Source organism: Plectropomus leopardus, chromosome 1, assembly GCF_008729295.1.
Source record: "Plectropomus leopardus isolate mb chromosome 1, YSFRI_Pleo_2.0, whole genome shotgun sequence".
NCBI classification, from domain to species: Eukaryota; Metazoa; Chordata; class Actinopteri; order Perciformes; family Serranidae; genus Plectropomus; species Plectropomus leopardus.
In genome coordinates, this window is record NC_056463.1 from 3329064 (window position 1) to 3356740 (window position 27677).

Below are 27677 nucleotides of genomic sequence, written 5' to 3' on the forward strand. Positions count from 1 at the left end.
TTTTCGGGCAGCAGTGAAATGTAGAGTAGATTGTGTTTGGTTTCTCCGGCTCTGACTCAGCGTCTTGATGTGAGGAGATTTAAAAAATAGCACAATCTGGAAGGCATGTCTGCAGAAATGAATAATTAAATTAGAGTGGCGGTGTACAGTTATGATATCACCTTTTTTCTTTACCACAGCACAGTGAAGGTCAGACGGTCTTCGCCCTAGTGTAGCATAATCAAACACGGAGTCTGGAAGACATGTCTTTAAAATGTCTCATAGAGGTGTGGAAATACCACTCACATCACTTTTAATGTCACATTTTAACTGGTTTTAGAAAGCCGTTTTCTTTGCTTTTAGGATTTATCTCCTTTTCATTACTCGCACACATCTCTGACCTAGAAGGGCGCTGCTCTATTTCTTCAATTAATAATAATTATATTTCTTTTATTTCTTCCTTTTGAGCGCAATACGGCTCGGGGACATTTTTGCAAAGTTTGAAAAGAGATTTTTAAATGTACTCTAGGTGCTGAAAGTGTTTTAGTGACAAGAAATGGGGAACTAGTGGCATTTTTTTTTTCCGGCTTTTCTTTTCCAAGTTGCCTTCAAAATGCATTCAAGCAATGCCAGACATGAAAAATTCAGCCGGTTCTCATGTCTAAATGATACCTGCGGTGTATACGCTGCTCCTGTATTCACATTACTCCTGTTTGTACAGCTGAGGGGAGGCAAGGACAGCGGGGACTATATTCTGAAAACTTTTCCCAAAGAATATTAGGTCAGAGGCGGAGGGGGGAGATAAGGAAGTTTGCCACAGGGGATCTGTGAGCCAAAGAACATTTCCTGTCAGGTACAGGAGGAGGAGACTTGCTGAAAATCATACTGTATATGATGCTAGTTGGTTAATGGTTTTTTTTTTTTGTCAAAAACAGACCAAGTAAACACCATTTAAAGATATTTTAAAAACATATATTTTTGGGGTATAGGCTTTACTTTTGGGTATGTTACCTTAAAGCGCCGTACCGCAATGGTAAAAAATGAAAAAAGAAGGTTATTGTAAAACCTGGATCGACACTTCTTTTCTCATGCTGCATTTAAATTCAGTCGTCTTTCACAAGTTATTAAACCTCTGAACCCTGAGTAAATTGGTTTGACTTCTTTAATAAAAAAAGGGAAAAAGGCAATGAATAACTTAGTATGAAATGCCTGCAAATTGCAAGAAACTGGTAGATTTAGAAAGCTAGAGAAAAAAGTCCAAAGAAATATATATCGTAATTGTATAATTAAAATTATTTTGTAGAATTATTATAATCTTGAGCATTTTTTTTTCACATTGTTTTCATTTGTTTCTTTGTTTTTATGCTTATTTTCAGCTGATTTTCTTGTATGTTTTACTATTTATTTTGGCTTAAAATTAAAACTGTGTACAGCACTCAAGAAAATTATGTCTTAAATAAAAAATATAATCTTGTAACAGAATTTTGACTAGGCAATTATAATAATTATAAATATAGTTTTATATTTATTTCCAAGTTGCTAAATGCCTTTCTTTCCATGTTTTTGAAAGAAATCACACCAACGTGCACATAGTTCAATGTGAGAAAGACTTAAGATCAAAGATTTATCAAACCAAACTATCATGACCCTCTTAAAAGCCAAACAGGGAGTTATATTTCAGTGTTTTATTATTTGCTTTACATTTGAACTCTCATTTTCAGTGTGCTGGTGAATCTTGCATGTCTCCACCATTTGTTGTGTTGCTGCCGGTCGCTGGCTGCTTGTTGTCTTCCAAACTTCAGTATTCTGATTCATCCTCACTAACGACAGCTGGGAGTGCTAATTTTACCCTCTTCTTCTTTCAAGAGTCACAGAAAAATATTGCATTCACTCTGTAAATGAAGGAAAAATGTGTCTGAAATCTAAGCATGCGGTCTGCTCTGCAGAGAGGACTCACAGATTGCACTGTTGTAGTAAAACATTTAGTGTCATAGTCTGAAATTTATCAAAACTAACATTATTAAACTTATTTTGGTTCATTTGTGGAGAGCAAGTAATGGTGACTTTTGTGCTTTTGAACAGAATATAAACTTAAAAATGCACAATACCGAAAACTGTCATGGAAGGATTCTTATTATGTTTAATTAAGGCAACATTTGCATTTAAGCAAATTTCTATTAGTTGATCCTTTGAAACTTGGGCAAATTGGTTTGACTTCTTTCAAAAACATGGGAAGAAGCCAATGAGCAACTTAAGAAGAAATGACCCAGAAATTAATTTTAAAAAGATAGTAAAAAAAAGTACAAGAAAATTACCTGACAATTAGCCCCCCCCCCCCCCCCCCCAACAACAACACACCCCCACAAAAACAAACAAAGACAAGAGCACAATGTTAAAAATTAAAATAATTCTATAAAAATAATTTTAAAGATATAATTATGATCACTTTAAATAACGTTCTCCAGATTATTTTCTATTCTTTAAAAAAAAAAAAAAAAACTCAGTCTACTAATTTCTTAAAAGTTGCAGGACATTTCTTGCCAAGTTGTTTATTGCTTTTTTCCCCCGTGTTATTCAAAGAAATCAAACCAATCTGCTCAGGGTTCAAAGGATTAAAAACTTGTTAAAGGAGGCTTAATGCAGCACAAGAAAAGAGATATCAATCCAGGTTTCAAAGGGATAATTATCAAAGAAAGTACATCAAATAATAGATCGAGCAAGTTCATTTTGTCTTCTTTCTTTTTTATCAGACAAAAAATGTAGGACATGTTCTATTTTACCTCGACATGTTTCGACTAACAACTGCAGTTGAAACACGTCGAGTAAAAAAAAAAACATATCCTACATTTTTTGTCCAATATAAAAAAAAAAAAAACAGAATAAATAACATACATTAAACAAAAAATGACACTTTATTAGGTAATTACTGTGAATGCAGATTGTAAATTGATAGAAAAAGATGTTTTTAAACCATTTTAGTGGAGAGAATTGATGGAGCCAAAACAGGGAGAAAGGCCCCTGAAAATGTTCTCAGCATGTCCCCCGGAAAGTCACGTCACAATATATTCAGCGCTGTTGGTTTCCTGAGGGCTCTGGCTCTGTTTTTACAGTGTTGCAACATAATTGAGGTTGTATTGCATGAGTGCAAATGGCCAAAAATGGGTTTGTTACCCAGGGGCAACACCGTAGAGGGAGAACTGGACGCCTGAATGTTGAGTTTGTAATGTTTGCTCATTCTGTGTGTGTCTCTGCAGCCGTGCTACGAGCGTGTAAAGGACTGGCTTAATGAGAACCTGGTGGCACTTTGGATCTTTGCTCTATGCACAGCACTTACTCAGGTAATTACAGCTTTTAAGTTGTGTGTTATGCTTTTTTTTTTTTTCAGCAGTCATTAACTCGCTCCTCGATATCTACAGCCTCAGACGGAGGCTCTTACTTTGTGATAAATAAACCTAATACTTCCTGTGTCCTTCGCATTAAGAGCCGAACGCAGGAATCCTCTGGACAGCAGGGGCCCGCATAAGCCTCTTGTGTTGCCACAGTAGACCACATACGAGGGTTTGACTTTCCGTAAAAGTCTTTTTTATCTCCTTTCCAGCCAAGTGCTACGTGATGCGCTTACACAAGCCGAGAGGAAAAATACGCTGCTCTCTCTTGAAAACATCAGTCACACGAGGCGCCTGTGATGCTGCAGGCTCATTTTTAATCACCGGTTAGATTCTCAGTGTCCTTTTCGGGAAATCTGACTGTGCATGCATGAAGATGAGAAGATGCAACCACTGCCAGACTTATCTCAAATATCTTTTTGCCCACTCACAACACTGAATAATACAAAGATTTATACAATTATGCTTTATATGCACGAAATAGGAGTTTAAGGGTATTTATGTAACTTTTATGGGAAGATAAGTAAATAATATATTAGCAAACTTTAGATTAACTGACATAACAGACATCACTGAGTCAGCTCATTGACTCATTCATTTCCAGTCTTCTCAACTTGTGCTGCTGTTACATCACACTTTAGTATTCATCTCTATCAGTCAGTCCCTCCAGGATTTCACAGGAGTTTGTTTTTTGGACCTAAAGCCTCATTTCGCAACGTTTTGCAAGACTTGCATGTTGCAATGTTTTTAGGCATTTTTTTGCAATAAAGCAGGTAAAAAATCGCAGAAATAGTCGCAGAAATAGTTGCGATGCTGAGCCAAATATTATAAGCACTAAAGGGACCACTAAAGGGTGCCTCAGTGCAACAGTAACTCACCAAGTGAGACACCCTAACGGAAAAGCTTTTGGTTGTTGAAAATACAAGAATCAGCGCTCACCGGATAAATATTTGTGGTTATGCTACAACTAAGAGATATGATCTGTAATAAAAGAGGCACATCCACACACTCCAGTCTGTGTAACATTTAATAAACGAATATTACACAGATCAAAGAGTACCGATGCTCTTCGTATTGTTATCTAAGAAATAATGAGATTTTGATGTGACGGTGTGGCAAAGTCAATCTTTTTAGCGGTTATTGTGAAACAGGTGTACATTCTGACACGGAGGAGTTCCCTCTCATCTCACTCTGATTTTACACATCTGAGATTTTAGATGTTGACGTCTGATGTGTTTTCGTGTGTTTGTGCAGATCCTGGGCCTGGTCTTCTCCATGACGATGTTTTGTCAGGCCGTGAAAGTGGAGACCTTCTACGCCTAGCGATCGACCTCTCTGCCCTTCAGCACAGTTGGATTGTTTCTCATCGGAGAGGGACAGATATAGACCCACCCTCCTCCCCCCTCTTCCTCCTCTTCCTCCTCCTCCTCCCCCCGACAGACTCTTCTTTCCTCGTCCTCTCTGTGACATTCCCTCTCGGATGTCACCCGTTCACAGTTTTTCTGCTAACTATCAACAAGCACAGTGTCAGTGTAATCCCTGAGTTGGTTCCTATGGTTTGCTCTGTGTCGAAAAGCTAATTTTTGTGATACATTTTATGAAGCAGTATTATGAACATGTATAAAAAAAGTGTAACCCTTTTCTTTCTTTTTTTTAATATGTGTTTTGTTCTAAATTATTTTATGGTTTGTATGTGTTTTCAAAATGAGAGCTACAGTTGGGAAAGTGCTTCCAGTGCATGTCTCCTGCGATGGTGTGTATTAAATGTTTTGGCTTGACTAAACAGCTCCAGTCATCTTGTTATTGCTCAGCAGGAAGCACTGAAGGGTTTTTATACGGAGGCCGACAGGGGAAAAACGTGCAGCAACTTAGTGACAGTTTGGGATTTTTGAAGCAGAGATACTTATGTGTAGTCAGTGTGTTACATACAGTAACTGGCTGTTGGTGTGCTCCCAGTTTTCAGGAAAAGACGGGACGTGCACCCCAAAAGAGTTGATTTCAAAATGTGTTTTAGTCAGATTGTAACAGCACTAACAGCACTTTCTGACCCAAACAGCTGACCGGCGTTGGGTGACAAATGTAGTGCCAAAGGTAAAAGCTGTGTGACGGGGAGGTAAAGCAGTAAAAATACTCTAAATATAGTGTCCTCTTAGACTGATATTGATGTTTTTTTGTTGGTGGATAAAGTACGTTTTGATATTAAGCCCTGTAAGGTGCACTCGCTGTCTGTTTGTACAAACCGGGTATGCATCGACTGCCAGCTATTATATGAAATACACCGCCCATAGTTAAGTACCGCACAGCCCCACTTCAAAAATCCCACCTATCGCTTTAAGAAAACATATGGAAAGAGCCAAACAAGCAAATTAAGAAAACATCTTCATGAAGACACGTGCAGCATTTGGAGAACGTGCTGCAAATACTACAACAAAATACATTAAGAAAATGTGCTGCAATACATCAAAACTCAGTGGAAATGTTTCCAGAGGACACATAGTAGTGATGCACACTTCCTGATGCACTTGTTTTGGCTGCGGTTTGTCGCCCAGGGCACACTGCATGCATTTACAGCACATAAGCATCTTAGAACCTGGTGTTTTTTATTTTGGTGCCTGTGTTAACAGGTTAGAGCAGCCACACTGCTGCTGTGAGCAGCTGCTGCTCAGGCGCGACGGCTACGCAGCTGCAACTGCTGCTCAGCTGCAGCACAGCTAGAGAGACAGTCTTCCGCTTGACGTGGACAGTTTTGTCTTTTAATAATTATATTAACTCTAAACTACCTTTAATTACAGTTTCAATGTCTTTAAATGTCAGAGATGAGGAAATACAAATATATCTGTTTTACTCAACCTTTCCTGTTTCTGTTTCAAAATAAAAGCCCTCTAACAATCTTTCTGTCAACAGAATCCTACAGCTGATGACAAACTGCATTTTAGTGTGAAACATTTACAGGACCGTGCTGTTGATAATGCAGTGGCTTGCGCAGCTTCATGATTAAGTATGTGCCTTTAATTGTGAAAATACAGTAGTTATAGCAGCCCCGCAGCAACAACGCTGCCAGCGTGGACACCACAAGCCTGCGTACCGCAGAAGTTCAGCAAGGTTGCTGTCACATTATGTGAGTTATGTTACTGCTATCCGTCAGTGGTGTTGAAAAATGAGCAAAAATGTAATATGTTGCCCGACACATTTCTCTGACGTAACCTTTCACATTATTTTGGGATACTAACTTTTTAGCTCATTATCCAATACCACAGACAGATATGAAAGTCACACACTGCAGCCAAAACAAGCACGCCCGGATGTTTGCATCACTTTTAAATGTCCTCTGGAAACACTTCTGACACTAGCTTTTGCGGTGCACTTTCTTTATGCGCTGTGTTGTGTTATATGCAGCTGATTCCCCAAATGTCGTCAAACTGATGACAATGTTTTCTTAATTCTCTCATTTTCTGTCTGTTTACATGTGCTTTCTGAAGTTGCAGCCAATTCTCACCTGTCTGCCACTGCAGTTTTATGTTTAATCCGTATTTATGCCTGAAACTCTGAATGACAAACAGAAAAAATGCAGGAAATTGGCCACGAATGGAGCATGGAAGATGGCTTATATATCCCCCCCGCCCCGTGGAGACGAGCTGAAGCCATTAAAATATTTTGTAGCATCTAACTAATCCGGTTATTAATTCTATATATTGAATTAAACAAACTGCTTTGCGACTTCATGCACTATGGAACATGTGGTGTTTTTAGTGGCTGAATTTGCATATGACATGAGAATTACACCAAGAGATTCTGTCAGAGGAATTTAAAACGAGCAGAAAGCAGGATCCTCCAGACTGCCCCGGGGCGATTTCCCTCCCAGCACCAATCAGAGCTCCAATGACAAAGATTCATCTGCCGTCTTTGAAGCCCCCTCTGGCTCCTTTGTGACTCCTTAAGTCCTTTTTTTTCCCTCCTACCTTGGGTCGTCAAGTATAATCCAAGCCATAAGCACACTAGAGAGGCATTTTGATTAAATAGCCCCAAAGGGGAAAAAATGCTTTAAGAGGCGTCTTCAGTAGCAATTTGAGGTCCAAGCACTGCAGGTGCTGGAGCTCTTTTTGCATTTGTTAGGATTTTTGCTTCCTTTGCTTCTCTTTTTTTCTGCCTTCAAACAATCTGGACCTGAGAGACCAAAAGTCCCAGAGCAATCAAATATGTGGAAACGCTTCAAATCTCACCCAGAAGTCAGCCAAAGGAATTGCACAGATCAGCCAGTAGGTGGAGATTCGACTGGGCATGTTTTGTTCCTGGCACAAGGATTTTTTTTTTCCGCAATTCTGACACATGAAAAATGAAAAGAACTTTTCTAATTTTCTCCCCACATGTGCTGTGAGTGTGTTGCTCTAAAAGAGACGCAACAAGCTTGAACCCAAAAGGACACAAAGGCAGTCAAGAGTATCAGAAAAGTTCTCATTTACTGAAGTCCCAAAACAGGCAAGGGTCGGAATCAGGTAATTAGTCAAACCAGGCCAACATAATCAGACGGGGGCCGGCGAAGAACCATCAATCCACGTAACAGGGAAAGGGTCAGACAGGCAGAAACAAAGGCTGGAAATCTAGGGCAGAATGACTGGAGATGGGCTGGTATAAATACTGCAAGATGATTAGGAAACAGGAAGCGGAGGAGGTTAGGTTACAGAAAAATGGAAATGGGACTACTGCAGGGCAGGAGGAAGTCGCTGGATCAGAGGTGACATTAGGAGATAGTATATGGGAGAGTAAACCGACCGCGGTTATGAAGAAATTGAGGATGATCTTGATTAATGTTACCAACGCGTTCTCACCCGAACTTGTCACAAAGTGGCGCTCTGTCAGTGACATTCTGCGTCTACTGATGACGTTTTAGGTATCCTTCTGCATCAGCTGTTTACACTCCTGGATGCTGCTACCATGATGTAAACAAATGCACATAATGGGATGCACGCCGTTATGTTTACAACGCAGACCGTCACGACGGTTAGGATTAGGCAAAAGAGGCACATGGTAAGGTGAGCACACTCTCATCTGACGCCGTGCAGCCACGTTCTCGGTGGATGTGGAAGATGGTTTTTGGCATCACACTCGTACCCTGTAAGCACTGACAGAACAGACGTTCCTGACGAGCTCGTGATGAGAACGGGCTGAAGAGTGGAAACACTAAACTGGAAGTACATTAACACATTTTAAGCTGCAACTAGAGGTGTTTAAAATATCTACGAACAAAGCTTTAACACAGAATCTTCAAATTGAACGGACAATATTGAATCATGAGGCACAGTGGCATAGTTAGGTCTGGGCATCCAGGGCTTTGGTCTTTTGGACCATCCTACTGTTTTTTTGTGTGGTTTTTTTAAAAAACAAACCACACAAAAAAAAACACTGAGAAACAAAAAAAACAGTTATAACCTGGAAAAATGTGCCTAAACTGGGTTCCAGAGTGTAATCTTTTGAAAAGCAACCCCTTCTGTTGCCGTGTAAAGTGGCAATGCGCAGATCCTGTGAAATGCTCACATGCACATGAGCAGTTTGCTCATGGCGTTATCAAAAAGTTACACTGCCAACTACCGGCCTGGCATGCACACTACAGCATTTTTGGTTGTTTTTGCTGATCCAGGTACACGAGGATCATTCGCACAATGTAATCATTTGAACGTGGATATTTTTAAAAACACAATGGTTAGATTTTTTTTATTTTTAGTAAGGCCATTTTTTGCCTTAACGTGGCTTAAGACTGAGAAAAATGCTGAAATCCTTGATGCAAGGCACAAAGACAAACTGGCTCAGGGAACAGGGACTAAACACAGAAGGGAGGAGGGGATAATTGGACACAGTTGAAACACATCAGGGCACGGCAGACAACCACAAAAGAGGGGAACCACAAAGGAGCAGGAAGTGGGGATTTGAAAGAGGAGGAGAGGTGAGTATAAAATAAAACAATAAAGAATGAGAAGAGGGAAAAACACGACCCCGGGAGCCGAACAAGACACGACACACGAGAGGCAGAACCTGGGAGCATCGTGCATTCAGCATTAAATGTGCAGACCTGACGTCTCATTTATAACCACACAAAAGGAAGCCTGAAAGAGGCGGATATCACTATCCATGCAAACGCTGCGATCTATAAAAACAAACTTAAGAATGCACGCACCTGTAGAGAAACTCTGAACCATGCATGCGAACATTTTGGAGACAGGGGAAATCGGTGGCGCAGATGGCGAGGTGATGAATTAAATGTGAGAGGCGTCATTCTACACATAACGATGCCTCTCACTCATTTATTTCACGTCCTGTCCCATGTAGATGCACTTTATCAGAAACATTCAGCAGCAGTGTTTGTTCTAGTGAGCCATAACTTCCCCATAAGCACCTTTCAGTTGTAGAAGATATAAGCCGACACAAATGTCAAATCAAATCCCGCTCAACATTTCATCAGCGCTGTCTCAACGTCATGTCCCCCAACCCCCGGCAGCGCTCTGCTACTGACACTCATGTTCAGTTATGAAGCGCACGGAGGCACACATCAAATAGCATTTAATAATTGCAGAGCAGAGCGTCAACAGTGTTAAATTATGTATTCCATTCTTCAGTTTTCGGAAAGTTTAATGTGTGTAAAATGCTGTTAATACACACAGAGTGCATTGGGCTGCCACACACACTCAACCTTCCTGAGTTATCTCATGCACATCTTCGCCACCTGCACACGTGGACTGTGTAAATTAGCAAAGTCTGGAAATAAAGCCAGTGACAGCTCTCGCATCATTACGCTCCATATCCTAATTATGAGTCCTAATCATAATGCAGGCTAAATTTACAGTCACAAAACTTCGTGTTCACTTTTCAAACTTCTTAAATGAGATCTCAGGGTGGAGGATTACGTTTCTACGCATCAACGTTCAAGACGTGGTTTGCATTGACCAATAATTCAGTAGCCGTAACTGCTTTTGGGGGCTGGAGTCTATCCCAGATTTAACCCTTTAACAGTCACAATAAGAAATGTTTTACTTCGTAAAAATTATACATCATTATTGACTGTAGAATATGTTAACAAAATGCATCAATTTGAATTGTGAAAAGTGCAAAAGTCAATGTAATTAAATAGAAATCTGAAATAAAAGTAATGTTATAAACATATAAAGATAAATAAGCAAAGTTAGTAGAAATCAGTATAAAATGTATGCTAAAAAATATTTTTGTCAATGCTTTATAATAAAAATCTAAAAATTAAAGTTACTTAATAGAATAAACAAACAAAATAAAAAATAAACAAATAAAAATAAATACAGATGATGAATCTAGGCCAAAATCTGTTTAAAATGTATGGTAGGAAGAAAAAAAAGTCAATTTGGGTAAAATAAAATAGAATCAAATAAAATAAAAGCATTATCAAAATGAAAATGGGTCTTTAGTAAAGCAATTTGATGAAAAAAAAATTAAAAAAGGAGATGTGAGTAATAAAATAAAACAATAAATAATGAGAAGAAAGAAAAACACGACCCAGGGAGCTTAAAAAGACACGCCACACACGAGAGGCAGAACCTGACAACTCTTTACTCCTGATGGAAAAAAGTTTTGTCTCCGGGATTACAAAGTTGTTTTTAGATCACAGATGGTTAAATGATGAAAGTTGAGGAAAGTTTGTCAGTTTGGCTGTTGGGCCTGAAACCTTTGACCTGCAACAGTAATATCCGCGAGCTTATATTTTTGCTTTTCTCTCACTTAACAGATGCCCACATTGAATCCCACATGATGAGATGTAGTTTGAAAATGCCAAGACAGATGGAGACTATTTCTTCGGCCCTCACTGCACCAAACCAAATACCACCGGCTTTTCACACACACTGATTTTTAGGTGTTTGGTCACATATGTATTTGTGGGTCTCTACACGTTTTTGTTTTCATGCAGCGTCTCTATTAAGAAATAAGTCAAGTTTATGTGTGCAGCCCTTGAATGCAGTTAGAGTCTCAAAAGGCTTCACTGCGCCGGCATTATGAAGCAATAAATTAAAACGATAAATGAAAATGACAATCCACAATCTCAGACCTTCAGTCAAAGCAAACTCTTTCTTAAATCTCATTACACAAAATGGACCAGCAGTCGTATTTTCTCTTTGACTAAAGCAGCGAAAAGAAATATGTACAAGCTTTTCTCAGAACAATAGCACACATTGTAAGTACATGCTCCAGGATCTAATGGTTCAGACATTATGACTCAAGTGCAGCAGGTCTGACGCAGACCTACGGCGTAGAAAACAGGCTATTCTGAGGCTGATGTGACCTTAAAAGCATGGTGGAAATTATTTACAGAGAATATAATGCGGTTGAAAACTTGTTGAACTGGAAGGTTTTAAGAGAAAAAAAAGCTTCAGAAGATAGGGGGAGGTGTAACACAACCACAAAGAGATACTGAACGATGACAAAGAGACACAAAATTCCCCAAAAAATCACGCAAAACAACCACAAGGAAACCAAAATGACTTCAAGGAGACGCAAAACAACCACAAAAGTGCATAACAACGAAAAAGAGACAAATAACCACAGGAGACACCAAATGGCCTTAAAGAGGTACAAAATGACCACAAAGAGACCCCAAACTACCACAAAAGCCCCATTTCCACAGGACCAAAGAAAGTCGAGGGTTCAAATCACAAGTTGAAGACTCCTGAATTGACTGAAATTCCTTAAGGCGTGCTGTACTTTTCTTTGGTTTGTTTTTATCAGTGTTGTTGTACTTTTGGGGATGTTTCAGTCGACAGATTTAGCTGCAGAGTGAGCGCTCCTCTTGTTCACGTGCCGTTTTGGTTAAGGAAGCTGCAGACCCAAAACATAGACTGTATAGCTGCTGTGACATCACCCACTGGTTTGTGGACTGCCATTTAAAATTTAATTTTTATTTATTCTACTTATACAGACAACGCACATTAAGCACCATCTCTGTGATATTTTAAAACCCGTAAAATGATAAAATTCACAGAACAACAGCAGCAGGACACCATAAAGACAGCAAACTGGCACTCCCGAGACAGAAAGCAAAACATATGAAGCAACAGGAAACAGCAGAGCATCAGTACAAAACAGCGCAGCAACAACATGTGGTGTTTTAGCACAAATAGTCATACACACACACAGCATGACGCAACGACACCAACTAAGCATGACGTGCAGAGCAGCAATGGCAACAACAAACAGCACTAAATGCACTAAAACACAGGCAGGCAACACAAAGTTAGGCAGGCTGTCAATCCTTCAGTGAAGCATTTCAGCCGTCACCGTCTGTTTTTTTGGAGCCAGAAGAGACCGTATTTAAATGAGCGGCTGTCGCTGTGGAGGAGCGGGGGTGGATCTAACTCCGACTGTAGCAGAGCCTCACTCACGCAAGAAGCCCTGTCCTTAAATGTGCTCGACTTTGGGTCTCAATAAAATGTAAACGGGTATGTTATTTAAAAAAATTACAGCTCTCGTAAATGTTGACATTAGCTATAGAGACCAAAACCGTTTTTTGTATCAGGCTGTAAACGTTTGTTTTTGCTGTAAAGTTTGGCATCTTAACGAGCGGGTCTTCAGGGACTGAGTCTTTTTGGAGCCAGCCTCACATGGCCATTACAGGAACTGCTGTTTTTGGCACTTTGGCTTCATTAACTTGGATTGTTTCACTGTTACAACCTATTTATTTAAGTATTGTTAAGTGAACTTCTCGCTGAACTCCACGCAAACTCTCAAACTTTATATGGAGAAAAGAAAAGGAGCGAAAAGTCAAATTTTAACAGTCAAGTCTGATTTTACTGACTAGTATATTCAACTTGTGCGACACACACACACACACACACACACACACACACACAGATCTGTGTTTCATGCTGCAGATTTTGCACAGGTAAGGCTTAGCTGAAATTATTGACACTCTCTCCTGGATACGTGTGTATTCAGAACTCCACCCTGCACAACACAAACACCACAGAGCACCACATGTGGCGTTGAACTGCTGTAAAGCCCTCTGCGGCAAATTGTGATTTGTGATTATGGGCTTTATAAAGAAAACTGAACTGAACTGAATTGAATGTGTTTACCACATTTCTTTGTTTTTTCTTTTTTCAATGAGGGTTAAAGAACCAATCTTGCCACGGACTGTCACATGTCATCACACCTCGAGATGTCACTCTTCTGATGGATCTGAGCTTGCTCTCTCTGCAGTCGGGTCTACATGCTGTGTAGCACCATGAGCCTGCCGCACCCAAAATGCTGTCAAAGCCATCACAGCCTCCACAATTCTTGATGGGACAGAGGCAGAGAAAAGACAGGGAGAGAACAAAAAAACCTACATACAACCCCAGATCACCACACCTCACATGACCTCTGCATTTGGCAAAATATGTCATGCAATTTGAATTTTCACATGACTAATTAAATTAAGATCACAGAAAACCTCCACAGTTTTTTTAAGTTACTAGACATCCACACGTAATATCAGTCCTGTGCAAATGGAGCTTAAGAGAAGCCAAACTACCTCAAAGAGACACATAACAACTACAAAGATGCGAAATGAAACACATTTTGTGGCATTTTGTTGTTAAGTGTTATTTTCCACAGCCTTTAGTCAGGGCACCTTGCTCCCATATAGTGCAGATGAGGGGCCTTTATGTCTGCACTCAGGGGCCCATTATCTCATAAGCCTATCGACATGGAAACCGCAGTCGCAGTCGTGCACCAATTCAAACGCAACATTAAGAAGACCCGTTGACTGCATAATCTGGTGGTTGCTTGCAAACAACTAACTCTCTCCGCACCTCGACGTCTCCTCTTGTCCCTCTGTTGCCTCTTGAATTCACCTCACCGCTTCACCAGATCTCTGTTTCTTTTCTCATCTCATGCGTTATTCATTCCCATGTTCACGGGCTTTCTCCCATCCTGTGCTTGATCAATAAAACATACCTGTGCACTTGCTCCCTCACCTTCCCATCCTTTCGTCTTGTTCCTAAAGCCAAACCGCGAGTCCACGCTGAGCTGATAAAACAACATGGACGGATGGCCTTTTCAAACCTGGAGAAAATGACTACATTTCAGGCCATCTCTTGTCTGCGTGAGTTGTGTCTCTAACTCGGGTCGTGAAAGGAAGTCACTGTATTTGTCACTCTCACCTGCAAAAATGTTTTCTTTTCTTTACTGTGTGTGTCCCACTCAGAAAATGAAGCACAGCCCAGGATATTGTATCACCACCGAATAATTTAACGCTTGGTCAACGTCCTTCAAAATACAGGTGAATAAATTAAGCTGCTTTCTAAAAAGCACAAATGGATTTCATCGTTATGAAACCACATTTTCTGCACCTCTCATTGTCAAGTCCACATGGTTTTACTCCACTTGAATGTCTGCAATCATTACATGGACTTTTGTTGGAGAAGAAAGGGTCACCAATCACTGATTGTGCCTCTTATGTTTGACTGATGAAAACCCTTGAAAATATCTGCAACAAAATTGTCACCAGGAAAGCCGGCATATAAAATTCCTCATTATTTTGACACATAAGCAGAGACTTCAGACTGGAAAACTAGAATTTACCTTTGACCATTAAAATCCAATCAGTTCATTGTTTAGTCCAAGTGGACATTTGAGCGGAATTTGAGGAAGTTCGCTCAGGCCCATCTGCATGAGAATAAGGCACAAGAGGTCACAGCAACCTTGACCTCTGACAGCTGAAATCTAATCATAAATCCAAGTGGAGGTTTGTGCCGAATTTGAGGAAATTCCCACGGGGCATTCTTGTCGAGATTTTGCATTCATAGTGACCTCTCACCACCAAAATCTCATCCTTGAGTCCAAGAGGACGTTTGTGCCAAATTTGAAGAAATTCTTTGAAGGCATCTTGAGACATTACATTCACAAAAGTGAGAAGGACACAAAGTAACAATGACCTTTAGTCTTTGACCACCAAAATCGAATCAGTTCATCAAGTGGATGTTTGTGCTAAATTAGAAAAAAATCCCTCAAAGCGTTCTTGAGATATCATCTTCACGAGAATGACACAAACCAAGTCACAGTGAGCTTAAACCTTTAGCCACCAATATCTAATCAGTTTACTGTTCAATTCAAGTGGACGTTTGTGCCAAATTTAAAGACATTCCTTTAGGGTGTTTTTGGGGTATTGCCTACACAAGAATGAGTAGGACATATGGTCACAGTGACTTATGACCACCAAAATCGAACCAGTTTATGGGCGTTTGTGTTAAATTTTAACAAAAATTCCTTTGTTGTGTTCATGAGATATTGCCTTCATAAGAATGAGTAGGTCACAAGGTAACAATGAACTTTGACATTTCATCACCAAAATTTAATCAGTTTATACTAAAATCTTGTGGACGTTTGCGCCAAATTTGAAAAACTTCCCCTCAAGGTGTTCTTCAGATATCATATTCAGGAGAATAAGACAGAAAAAGGTCACAGCATCCTTGATTTTTGACCACCAAAATCTGATCAGTTTGTTGATGAATTCATGTGGACGTTTGTGCCAGATTTGAAGAAATTCCCCCAAATTGTTCATGAAATGTCGTGGTCACAAGAATGGGACTGAATAAAGGAAGAAGAGACAGATGATCTCTTTGGACGAGGACCCGCTCCCTATTTAGATACAAATGACATAACAAAAACACAACAATGCTAATTTTCCTATTATACACTAAAAAAATCACACTTATATTCCATTTCTGCCAATATATCCCCCTAAATTTGCTTGGTTTAGCCCAGTGTTGGCCCACTCTCACCAACTGACATGAAGTCAGCGTTCCAGTTCATCCACTTTAATTGAGGAAGCATAAAAAGGGAAGCTGATCGTAAGAAATTCATGATATAATGTCATCATCATCTACATTGCTCTCAGTTCGGAGATTCATTGGAAAGACGGGAACTTAGGATGATGATGGTGTCACATTAAACGTAATTAAGCTTTTCAGTGTGACCCATTCTGCTGCAAATGTTGAAGAGCAGACATTTTGGAAGTACAGGTGGAATTAATAACGGCTCCTTTCAGGGTCCTGATATTCAGAAGACTGGCTCACTGGGACACTCGTTAACGAAATTTGTTTCACCTGTGCTTTTTCCACAGATGTAAAACTCCAGCTACACCTGTAGTATGCAGAATAAAGTATTTTTTTAGACTTTTTCCCGTCTCTGTGCAAAGTATGGGAATTGTGTCGTAAAGCCCTTCTCTGTCTTTCATGGCAAGCTGCTCTGTTGAAGGTACAGAAAATGCACGGCTGTGTGTTTGATTGTGTGCACCTGTTTGCAGTGGCAGCAGCTGAGGCAGATGAGCCTGCGAATTACAAGCAGCATCCACCTGTTTAACTTCGACCCTTAACTAACTCCAGCCCTTAGCTGCATGTCATCCGCCCTCTCTCCAACCATTCCTGTCTCTAAAGTCAGGTCAGACTTCATTTAACACCAACCGCAGTTTACCAAAGTACTGAACAAGCACAAAATATCAAAACAGACAAATACAGACGCAAACAATAATTACAACATTAGAGAACAATAAATGACTTGAGGGTTTCTGTAGTTCTAGCAGTAGAAACCACCACACAGCCGCAGTCAGCACTGTGTTTGTGTCTACTTTTGGGACAACAAATTCTCATCCCAACTCGTCACGTTTTGCCACTCTGTCAGCAGTGACCTTCTGCGTCTGCTTATGATGTTTTGGGTTTCCTTCTGCATCAGCTGATTACGCTGCCGGATGCTTCTGTGGTGATGTCAACAAATGCACATGGTGGTATGAAGCAGCACGGCCCTTAAGTTTACACAACAGCAAAGGGCAAACAACGCAGACCAACATGATAGTGAGGTCTAACAAAATCACGAATGGTTAGGTTTTGGCAAAAGACACACATGGTAAGATGTAAAAAAAACCAAACAAACAAACCTCGCATCCACACAGAAAGCAAACTCTGCACGAATGTCGGTTGTTTGTGGGACCCATCCACCTTAAAAGCAGACCTGCGCTCCTTATACTACCAACAAAAAGGCTTAGCTTTAAAAAGCTATTATTTTACAAATTACTTAATTTGTTTCAACATTGAAGAAGCTTACAAAAATCACATCACAAAGATTTTTAACAAAAAGGTGCATGAAGCCAAACTAAAAGACGTTTAACAGAATAATCCAACATGTCAGGTCATCCAAACATGACAATCAATCAAAGTTTAAATTCATCTGTGAGTTCAAAATAGATCTCTACGCCATCAGCACAACAATAAAAAGGGATGTTCACTCACTTACACTGATTATACTATCATAACACCTCCAAAAAATAATAATAAAAGGTAACTTCACAGTTTTTAGGAAGTCAGGAAGTAATCTTTTTTTTTTAAATTCCATTTACTCGCTGTGTTTCAACAGAAAGTTTTACAGTGACCAGAGAGCTATGTTTGCCTGGTTTGACTTTGCAGCGACCTAAAACTGAAAGGTCGCGCTTGGCTGCCTCTCCTGCATGCGGCCATCCGTCAAACTCTGGCCGCCCTTGTTTAAATCTCCACCAATCAACTGACACAACAAATTACAGCACAATTTGTAAGCAGCAGAAAATCACTTCTACCTGAATACATTTCTACATTTTTCAGGATGAGAGGTAGAAAAACACAAATGACAAATTACTGACTATTTAATGCTCCTCCAATTGCTTTTCCACAATGTGGCACTTTATGTAACCTTTGATTTACAATCCAGAGCCATTAATTCTCTTTTCCTGCTTAAGTGTGATGCCAGCGTTACTGTCTGACGGCAGCCTGGCACCAAATGAATAAACATTGCTCCTTTGGCAAAACCTCCAAGTGTCAGTGGAGCTTCTCTTAATTGATTTTCCACAAGGCCAAATTATTTTAACAGGTTTTTTACGATGTTTACTGTCGCCTTACTTTAACACTTGTTCTCCCGTCAAGTTGTTTTGAGAGAAATTAAAAGAAATGTTAAAGGTTAAGGTTAAAGAAAATATATATATATTAGTTACTGAGAATAAAGTCATAATATCACAAGAATAAAGTCCCAGTTTTAACATTAAACTCATAGATGTACTAAAAAAAGCTGTAATATTACTACATTAAAACATTTACAAGAAAAAAAAGTTTAATCTCATAAAAAAGTGAGAATTTACAAGAAAAAAGTCATAATATTGAGATTAAACTTGTAAAATTACACAAAAAGCTGTAATATGAGATTGAAATTGTACATTTTCAAGGAAAAAAATAAAATTGTGAGATTAAACTCATAATCTCATGAGATTAAGATTAAGATCAGAGAATCGTGTGATGTGGTTTAAAATGCAACAAAGTATGAATAAATGATCAGAGGTGATGGATGAATTCTCAAAATTATTAGATAAAATGCTGAAAATATTAGATAAGAACATGAACATTATAGATAAGGGGTTTTACCATATTGCCCACCTTTCTTGTCTTAATCTGTGACTTTTTTCTAATAAATTACATTTTTTTTCTTGTAAATGTACAATTTCGATCTCATGATATTACATCTTTTTTTGTAAATTTACAAGTTTAATCTCATAATATTATGACTAATCTTGTAAATTTATGATTTTCCCTTATAATATTATTTCTTTTTTATTAAAATTAGGATTTTACTTTCATAATATTAGGACTTTTTTCCCTTTAAGATGGCCCTACATTATTCTCTGTCGTAGTGGGGCTTTGAAATGCTGAAATTATCCTTCTTTTAAAAAAAGAGAGAAAATAACAATAAATCAAGTCAGTTGTTCATCGTTGTATGTATCCCGGCTTCGATGGCTTACAGTTGATTTCACTTGCTAACATATTAGACACTGATAAACTAATTTCTCACAAATTATTTATTTTTTTAATCACTTTAAGTAGTTGCCAGCCTTCCTTGTTAAAACAGCTTTAATATTTATCTATGAAGTAACACTAGACTACAGCTTAGTTCTCAGCTGAAACAACAAGTCCTGCAAACTGGAGACGTCCCAACCACCCAGCGGCTGCCAGACTACAGACGAATCCTACAGAGAGGCATCACAAATAAACCAAAGATGTCTTCTCTTCTCGTGAGCGTTTAAAACATCTTGTAAAGTACTCAACACTGCCGCGTGTCACAGCCCTGTCTGTTGGCTTGTAGCTCTTGCATGCACAGGACTGGTACACTCAGCTAATGACAACATCACTTTTGTTGAATGATTTAAACACTTCAGACACCAGCAGGACGGGGAGTGACCTCCAGGTACATGTCATGTGTTGAGTGCAACCTCAGGGCTGATATTAATGTTTAAAGACATTCTTGAGTTTGAGGGGCTGTAGGCTGTTTGACAGGCTCACATGTGCATGCACAATTCATGAACACATACTACATATTTTATATGTTCTTGAGCGAGGAGGGGACATGGTTTTTGTTGCAACAGTACAATGGTATGACATGGTCAAAATTTAGATTTTTAATTTCTCAGCGAGTGTCGTGGCTGTGGGAATGGCTATGACACTGAGATTTTTCGTCCAGACTGAAATTTCTGAACAACTGTTGCATGGATCAAAATTTAATTTTCTTTACAAACATTCATGTTTCCCAAATCCTAATGATTTTGGCAATCCCAGCTTTTATGTGATGCCACAGCAAGGTCAAGATGTGTGTTTTTTTACTGACATGTCTTGTCAACAGAATGGCCGTCACATTTGGTACATAGTTTAACTGTTGGAAATCAAAGCAATTTAGCTTGTTTTTATTTTTTATTTTTTTCAAAAACATAAGGAGGAGGCAATGAACAACTTAAGAAGAATTGCAAAAAAAAGGAAAGTCAAAAACAAAAAAAACAAGGAAGTGACCTGAAAAAAGTACTTAAAATATTTATAATTCTGTATCATAATTTTAGATGATAATAAATATCCAAACAAATAAATACAGAAAGGGGTATCAAATAGAAATTTGAAAATTATCCAAAAAAAAGGAAAATGTTCAGAGTTATTATTATAATTATATAATCAAAATATGTATATTTTATAAACAACATACATGTATGTATATATATATATATATTATATATATATATATATATATATATATATATATATATGCTAATTTTCTTATCAGGTTTCCCATTGACTTTCCCCCATATTTTTGAAAGAAATTAAGCAGATTTGCTCGGATTTCAAAGGGTAGATAGGCTAACCCTAACCTCTGTCTGCATTTTCACTTGGGGATTCATTTCCAAACTTCACTTCTTACTCTAGATTTTTTTTTCTTTGCAATGCTCGATAATAACTTAATGCAAGTACTCAAATATGGAAATGAATTAAAGTGCCCATCCCGAGTTCTCAGCCTCTAAAATCTTCGCTCTGTAACTCAGTGCCTCTCTCTTATCTCCCTGCAGGCATCCCTCTGGTTATGTGGCAGCTTTAGTTCCTCCTCGGTTCTCCTTCGTTTACTTTATGCATTTTAAAACATTCAGACGCCGTCACCTTCCGTGCACAACCACACTCTCCTGACAGCACTGATTAACACATCTTCAGCTTTGTGATGTCTTTTTGTGCAAACATTTCTTTTACTCTCGTTAAATAAATTACTATGTTAAATCTTTGAAAGCATCTTTCACTTTGTCATTGGCCTAAGAGCTGGATTGTGATACTAACACATGAACTAACAAATTCCATTAAGGATTTATCCATAAAATAGATAAATAAATAGATATCATTTCAGGCATTTCAAGGAATACTTCAAATGAATAAGGCAAAAAAGTTAGTTTTACTCTATTTCTTCAAAATGTTGTAAAGAGAAGTGACGAGCTATGACATCAGAGAGCTATATTTTCTGTGCTGTATGTGACTTTCAGAGTATTAAGTCAGAGTCTCTTTGTCCACAGTGAATCTGTTAAATATGCACCTCTGTAATGTTGTGTAAACAAACCAGTTGTGCACTCATGTAAATAAACCACTGTACCAATCAGCTGTGCACTCATGTAAACAAACCACTGTACCAATTAGCTGTGCACTCTTGTAAACAAACCACTGTACCAATCAACTGTGCACTCATGTAAACAAACCACTATACCAATTAGCTGTGCACTTGTGTAAACAAACTACCATACCAATCAACTGTGCACTCATGTAAACAAACCACTATACCAGTTAGCTGTGCACTCTTGTAAACAAACCACTGTACCAAGCAGCTGTGCACTTTTGTAAACAAACTACTGTACCAATCAACTGTGCATGCATGTAAACAAACCAGGTAAGATATCAGCTGTGCACCCTTGATCATAGGCTAATGATGTGACTACTAAAAAGATGGATGAGTGCCTGCTGTAGCAAAAGAAAATTGTTTCATATTGTGATATTTACTCGAACCGGCATACCATATAACCAACAGCAAAAGGTTATTACTAACAAACTGCTCTGGTTTGAGGATTTGCTGTTCGGGTTCGGGTCATCGATTAATCCACATATGTACAGGCTGACTGCCAGGTTGGCTCTCACAGTAAGCCGGGTTGGGTCAGGTTTTAAAAAACCTTGACTCACGCATCACAACGGGATGGTGTTGTCACACAAGTGTAGATCCCACCCACCTGTTTCAACCTGGTTAACACTGTTAGCTCCGTCAGCTCTGTTGCCACTTTTTAACCCCATTTATATGTTCGCACTGTAAGCTGATAGGTGCTGACTCAGACACCTCTATGTTGAAAAGTGAGTCACGATTATTAAGTCAAGAACTCATATACTCTGGATTCGGCATAAAAACCTCTTTAATTAACCTCATGGTTGTCAGTAGAAAGAAAAAGAGAGTAAAATCTGTCTATTTCCAGCATTGACTGTTTTTCCTGTGCTTTGAATAGATACCTCATGTTCCTGTTTTAGAGGCTAAGCCCATCCTCAGGTGAAATCCTGAAACTGCCCCTGGCTCAGACACAGAAGATGCTCCATCCTGAGCTCAGTCTTTCTGTCTCTTTGTTGTTCACCAGCGCACTTTTATCTACATGTTATCATTTAAACAACAGCCAGAAAATGTTTAGGTTCTCCCTCTGCAACATAATTATATGTGTTTGGACAACCAGATTAGCATCTCAACATGGCTATCAGAGAAAGGCTGTGTTATCAGACACTCGCCTCCAGTGTGCTAAAAAAAAAAAAAAAATTAAGATTCACCGCCTAATGTAGGGCACCTCGATTTGAATATTTCATGCAGCGTGCCCGAGCATCAAAACCAATCGCATTTTACGTCCAAGCTAATGTGATTAGAGGCACTACATTATTAACACAATCGGGTGAAAATGATTCCAGAGAGCGATCGCTGCACAGCAGTTTTCCATCACATTTTATTTTCACAATGAAGTTTGATATTAATGGAAGCAAAAACTCTGTCATTTCTGTGTCTAATCTTATGGAGAGATGGCTGCTCTTCAGCACAGAGGAGTCCTCAGTGTCCTTTTTAGTCTGACTATCACGTGTTTTATGCATTCGAGCCGACCCTGAAATCTCCACATCGCTGTCACATACATCGTCTGCCTCCTGTGTTATTATGGACAATTGTGGGAAAGAGACAGAGACGGTCTTTGAGAAAAGCAACGCTGCAATCTTCTAGTAATCCAATAATCACGATACATCAGCGAGGTGTTAAAGTCTAAAGACATTACTGTAGATATCTTTTCATCTGCTGAGTGAGAAATGATTGCCATATTTCTTAACCCTTTGAAACTGGTGGTTTGATTTCTTTCAAAAACATGAGAAGGCAAAGAGCAACTAAACAAGACATGGCCAGAAAATTAGTAAAAAAAGTTACAATATAAGTTACCTGAGACTAAGCAAAAATTATATATATATATAAATCTTTTAAAGTACACAAACAGCACAGTCACAAACTATATTACAAATACTCAAAAATAAATTAACAAAAAAAATTAATATATAATATAATATATAATCAATATATTTTAAAAAAATAAAATAAATTTGCATGTAAAGATTCACATACAAATAGAACTAATAATGTTGAGTACAACAATATAATAAAAGGGAAAAAAATGATGGGAGACGGGATTAGCATTAACCATAACAACATGTTCTAGTGGTGTGAAAACATGGAGATCATGCTGGCCATTATTCAGTCGAATGGGATGGCAGATTCTCCATCATAAAAGGTTTCCATATTTCATAGAAAGAAACGTCTTATTCCTTAGTGAGTAAGTGATCTTCTTTAGAGGAATATAACTGTTCACTTCTGAGAGCCACAGTCCAACAGGCAATGAGAGATCTGTAACATGGCTTTAAAATTAAAAAATTATAGAATTATCAGTATCGTTTTCTGGACATTTTCCCCTTTTTGGGATAATTTTCTAATAATTCTTCACTCTTTATAAAATTCATTTTTGGATATTTTCTTGTCACCTTCTGCTAATTCCTTGCATGTTTTAGGACATTTCTTGCCAAGTTGGTCATTGCCTTTTCCCCCATGTTTGCTTCAAACAGTCAAAAATCTTGTGAAAGGCGTCCGATTGCACAAGAAAGCTGATCCAGGTTTCAGAGTTAAAATCTCTTCATCAGAATGGGAAGAAATGCATTTCATAACAAGATATAAAATCCTGGGAACAAAACAACGCCATAAAAAAACCCGGAGAGTGTGTAGCCTCATCCTGCTAAGACTAGAAAAACACTTTACAGCAAAACAAACAGCCAGGACCAGATTTACTCGCACTGGATCACAGACTTTGCAGAAGGCTACAGCAACCGGGGCAAGGCTCCCCCTCAGCTGCTGCAGGACGGAGATGGCAGCAACAAATTATGTGCCAGAAAGTGGGGGCCCCCTGCCAGGGCCGAATGCATTAACCACGCTGTTAAGACTCCATAAAATAGTCCACTTGTGTCCTCGGGGGAAATATGCAGTCCATCCGGGGACAATGTGGAGTTTCACTCGCTTGAATCGGAGACAAAGAGCTCAAGTTTTCTTTTGGGGAGACGAATGAATCCAATGAAACACTCAAACACACTTTGGGTAAGTGCTCCACCTCTGCATGGGGAATCAGGAGCAGAGAGGACGTTTTTATATTAAAATTATATGGACATTAAATTTGGGGGGGGTCTAAAACTGGACTTAGTGCAGCTGTTTCAAACTTGTGTGTCTCAAGATAAAGCTGAGGGGGTGATTTAATTAAAGGTACAGTTCACCCCAAAATCAAAAACACACATATTTTTCCTTTTACCTGGGGTGCTAAAAATGTTTGGGATGCACATAAATAGATAGTTTTGGTGTTAGTTTCAAACTCAAAGCACCAAAAAATACACAAACTCAGCAACAATGTCTCTTTACAGAAATCATGACCTGGTGACTCGAGATAATCCACAGAGCTTGTTGTGAGCAGTTTCATGTAGGAACTATTTTCTTTCTGTCAAACTACACACGAACCGTATCAACACACAGAAGGACGCGTGAATCCAACAGTTCAGCCGAGGATGACGTCTTTAATATTTACATCTCACACTGATGCGAGAACAAGACCTTTCGTCAGTGAGTAGACGCACTCAAGGTAACACCACAGAAAATAAATGCAAGACCATCACTTGAACCGCACCTTGGAGGACGGAGCCACAACTCAGTTTCACTCAACTTCATTTTTTTCTGTTTCACGTGAGCATCTGTCAGTATTTTGTATTTCATGTAAAGTGTTTTGAGTACTTAGAACAGCACAATTTAAGTCCTGACAATTATTATTTATTATTATTATTAAGAATATCGGGTTTGTATGCTGTGCAGATCGTAAAGCACTTTGTGGAAATTTTGTGATCTTTTGCTAAACAGATAAAATAATTGAACAATCCGTTTTTAATTATCATCATTAGGAAGGAATAGAAGTCAGAGGGTACTGTGAGACTGACTAGCACATTATTGGTTTGAATTTGCTGACGGCATTTTTCAGTATTGTTGCACCCAAAAAAAACTGTTTTCTGAGCAGCTTTTTTTTTTTTTTTGTTTTTTTAAATGTTTTTAGGCTTTTTTTTTTGCATAAAATTGCTGGAGCACGTAAAAATGGTTTAAAAAAAGTAAATAGCTGCAGTTTTTTTAATAATTCATTAAAAATAGAAGGGCAACTTGTTTTAGTGACAATAAAACCGCACTTTTCTGAGTTTGTGATTTATACACCAGTGTTGCAACTACCCATGAATATTTAATGTCACTCACCTTCAGTCTTCCAGCATGTGCAGTAGATGCAGCAGCCTCTGTCATGGTGATTTGTCCCGTCTGTTGTCAGCGTGTCTCAGCTGTTCTCTGGGTTCGTTCTGTGGTAGAAAAGTGTTTGACAGTTACTGACTTTTGTTAGCGTTCCACCGCAATCTATAACACAAACCACCATTTTTGTGCAGAACATCAGGAATTACCTTGCATGGTCTGCAGCTGGAATTTGTGTTGGTAAATGTGAGGCATTTGTATTGCACATGTCTGCATCTTAGCACCTGGCAGTGAATTTGGGGGTGTTGTGTTAGGAGACTGCTATGATTGATAAAACTCACATGACTCTATTATGATGGGTCAAATTTGCAGAGGAGTCGCAGTGACTGGACAAAACTGCAAGATCGTGCAGAAATTGGAGGGATTGGTTGAATCCCGACATCCTAAATAGGTAAAAAATAAACTGACGTTGCGTGCATTATCCTCTCACCTCCACGAAAAGACAGAAATCATTGAGGTTTGTAAAGCTTGAGCACAATGAGCAGAGTGTTCATCGACCTTGAAACACTTCAGCAATATTCACTAATTTGTTATTTGTAACTACTTATCTTGTTCAGGGTCACAGAGTTTTGCTGACATTGAGCGAGAGGCGGCTCACCTTGGACAGGTCGCCAGACTATCACAAGCTGACACGTAAGCCTCTTCCCACTGCACAAAAAATAAAGACCCGCTAACATCCGGCTTTTTAATGCAACGGAGAGGTTACAATCGGCATTTACATCCAGGTCAAATGAATGTGCAGTAGTCACGGGCTCTGATCTGCATCGACAGGAGCACAAAGCCCTCTGAATCCTGGATAAACATCACTTTTCTTGTGTTACGTTTGGACACATTATCAACTTTAAGATAAGCAAATTACTTTGATTTCTTTTGAAAACATTGCTAAAAATGTAACGGACAACTTGTCAAGAGATGTTCTGCAAACTGCAATAAAAGATGACAAGAAAATTATTTTTTTGAAAAGACGGAAAAAAGAGACAGAAAGAACTAATTATTAGAAAGTGATTGTTATTTAACTATATTATACTACTATTTAAAGTTCATTAAATTTACATTTTAGCACTTTTTTCAAGCTATTTTCTTGACCGGTTTTTGGGTTGTTGTTTTTTAAACCATATTTACTATATTTCCTTTCATTTTTTGGATGCTGATTTTCACGTAAATTTCTTCTTACTAATTCCTGCTTACATGTTTTTGAGAGAGATTAAGCCAAAGCTCAGGTTTCAAAGGGTTAACCAGTGAGATGAAATGAAGGCCACAGTTAAATTTTCACAGATTTCCATGCATGTTGCTCTTGGTAGAAAAGGGCGAACAGAGACAGCCGCTCGCGCTCACATTCACACCTGAGACCAGTTTAGAGTCACTAATTACCTGCATGTCTTTGGACTGTGGGAGGAAGCAGGAGATCTGCGAGAAAACCACGCTGACATGCAGAGAGCATGCAAACTCCACACCGAGAGGCCTCAGCCAGCTGACAGATTCAAACTCAACAGTGTTAACCACCATAATTATTATCATTATTATTATTATTATGGTCATCATCATGCTCCAGAGCAGCTGGGGGCATCAATATAGCGTTTTGTTTTGTTTTTTTAAATCCAGAGACAACATCATCCTGCAAGTGTTGCTTCAGAGGACATGTCCCCAGTGTCCCAGGGCAGAGAAAACTGTCTATTTTTCAGTGATTTTGAAATCTTGATTTGACTGATATAATATATTTAAACTTACTCGCTCTGGCAGGTGGAGGAAGCTCCTCCCTGTTCCTCCTCAGGTACGTTTTCTGTCCGTGGACGTTTGACATTTCAATTCAGTTCATTCCCAACCTGAATTTTGGTTTTGACAGCGGTAAGCAGGTAAGCAGGTAAGCAGATAAACAGGTAAGCAGGTAAGCAGGTAAACAGGTAAGCAGGTAAGCAGGTAAACAGGTAAGCAGGTAAACAGGTAAGCAGGTAAGCAGGTAAGCAGTCGGATGAAGGCGCGGCCGCATACAAGTGACGTCAGTGACGCGACGTGAGCTTTCAGGCTGATCTCAAGTCAGCCATAATTTAATGAATGAAGGGCGATTCTACTCCTGAACTG

The 27677-nt window shown here is 38.9% G+C and overlaps 1 protein-coding gene and 1 long non-coding RNA gene across 3 annotated transcripts in view; one reads left to right on the forward strand and one right to left on the reverse strand.

Annotated features, from left to right (window-relative positions):
* Window positions 1-5254, forward strand: part of tspan4a (tetraspanin 4a) — a 202129-nt gene extending 196875 nt beyond the window's left edge. For both annotated transcript variants that reach the window (XM_042490493.1, XM_042490485.1), the window contains 2 exons: window positions 3234-3317; window positions 4620-5254. In XM_042490493.1, coding sequence (XP_042346427.1) covers window positions 3234-3317; window positions 4620-4688 — 153 coding nt within the window. In that variant the 3' untranslated portion in view covers window positions 4689-5254. The remainder of the gene's footprint in view (window positions 1-3233; window positions 3318-4619) is intronic.
* Window positions 1747-27450, reverse strand: LOC121946080. Its single transcript, XR_006105990.1, has 3 exons — window positions 27327-27450; window positions 25551-25648; window positions 1747-1871 (listed from the first exon to the last, which is right to left on the reverse strand). It is a non-coding gene; the product is annotated as an uncharacterized LOC121946080 (long non-coding RNA).
* Between the last annotated feature and the right edge of the window lie 227 nt (window positions 27451-27677).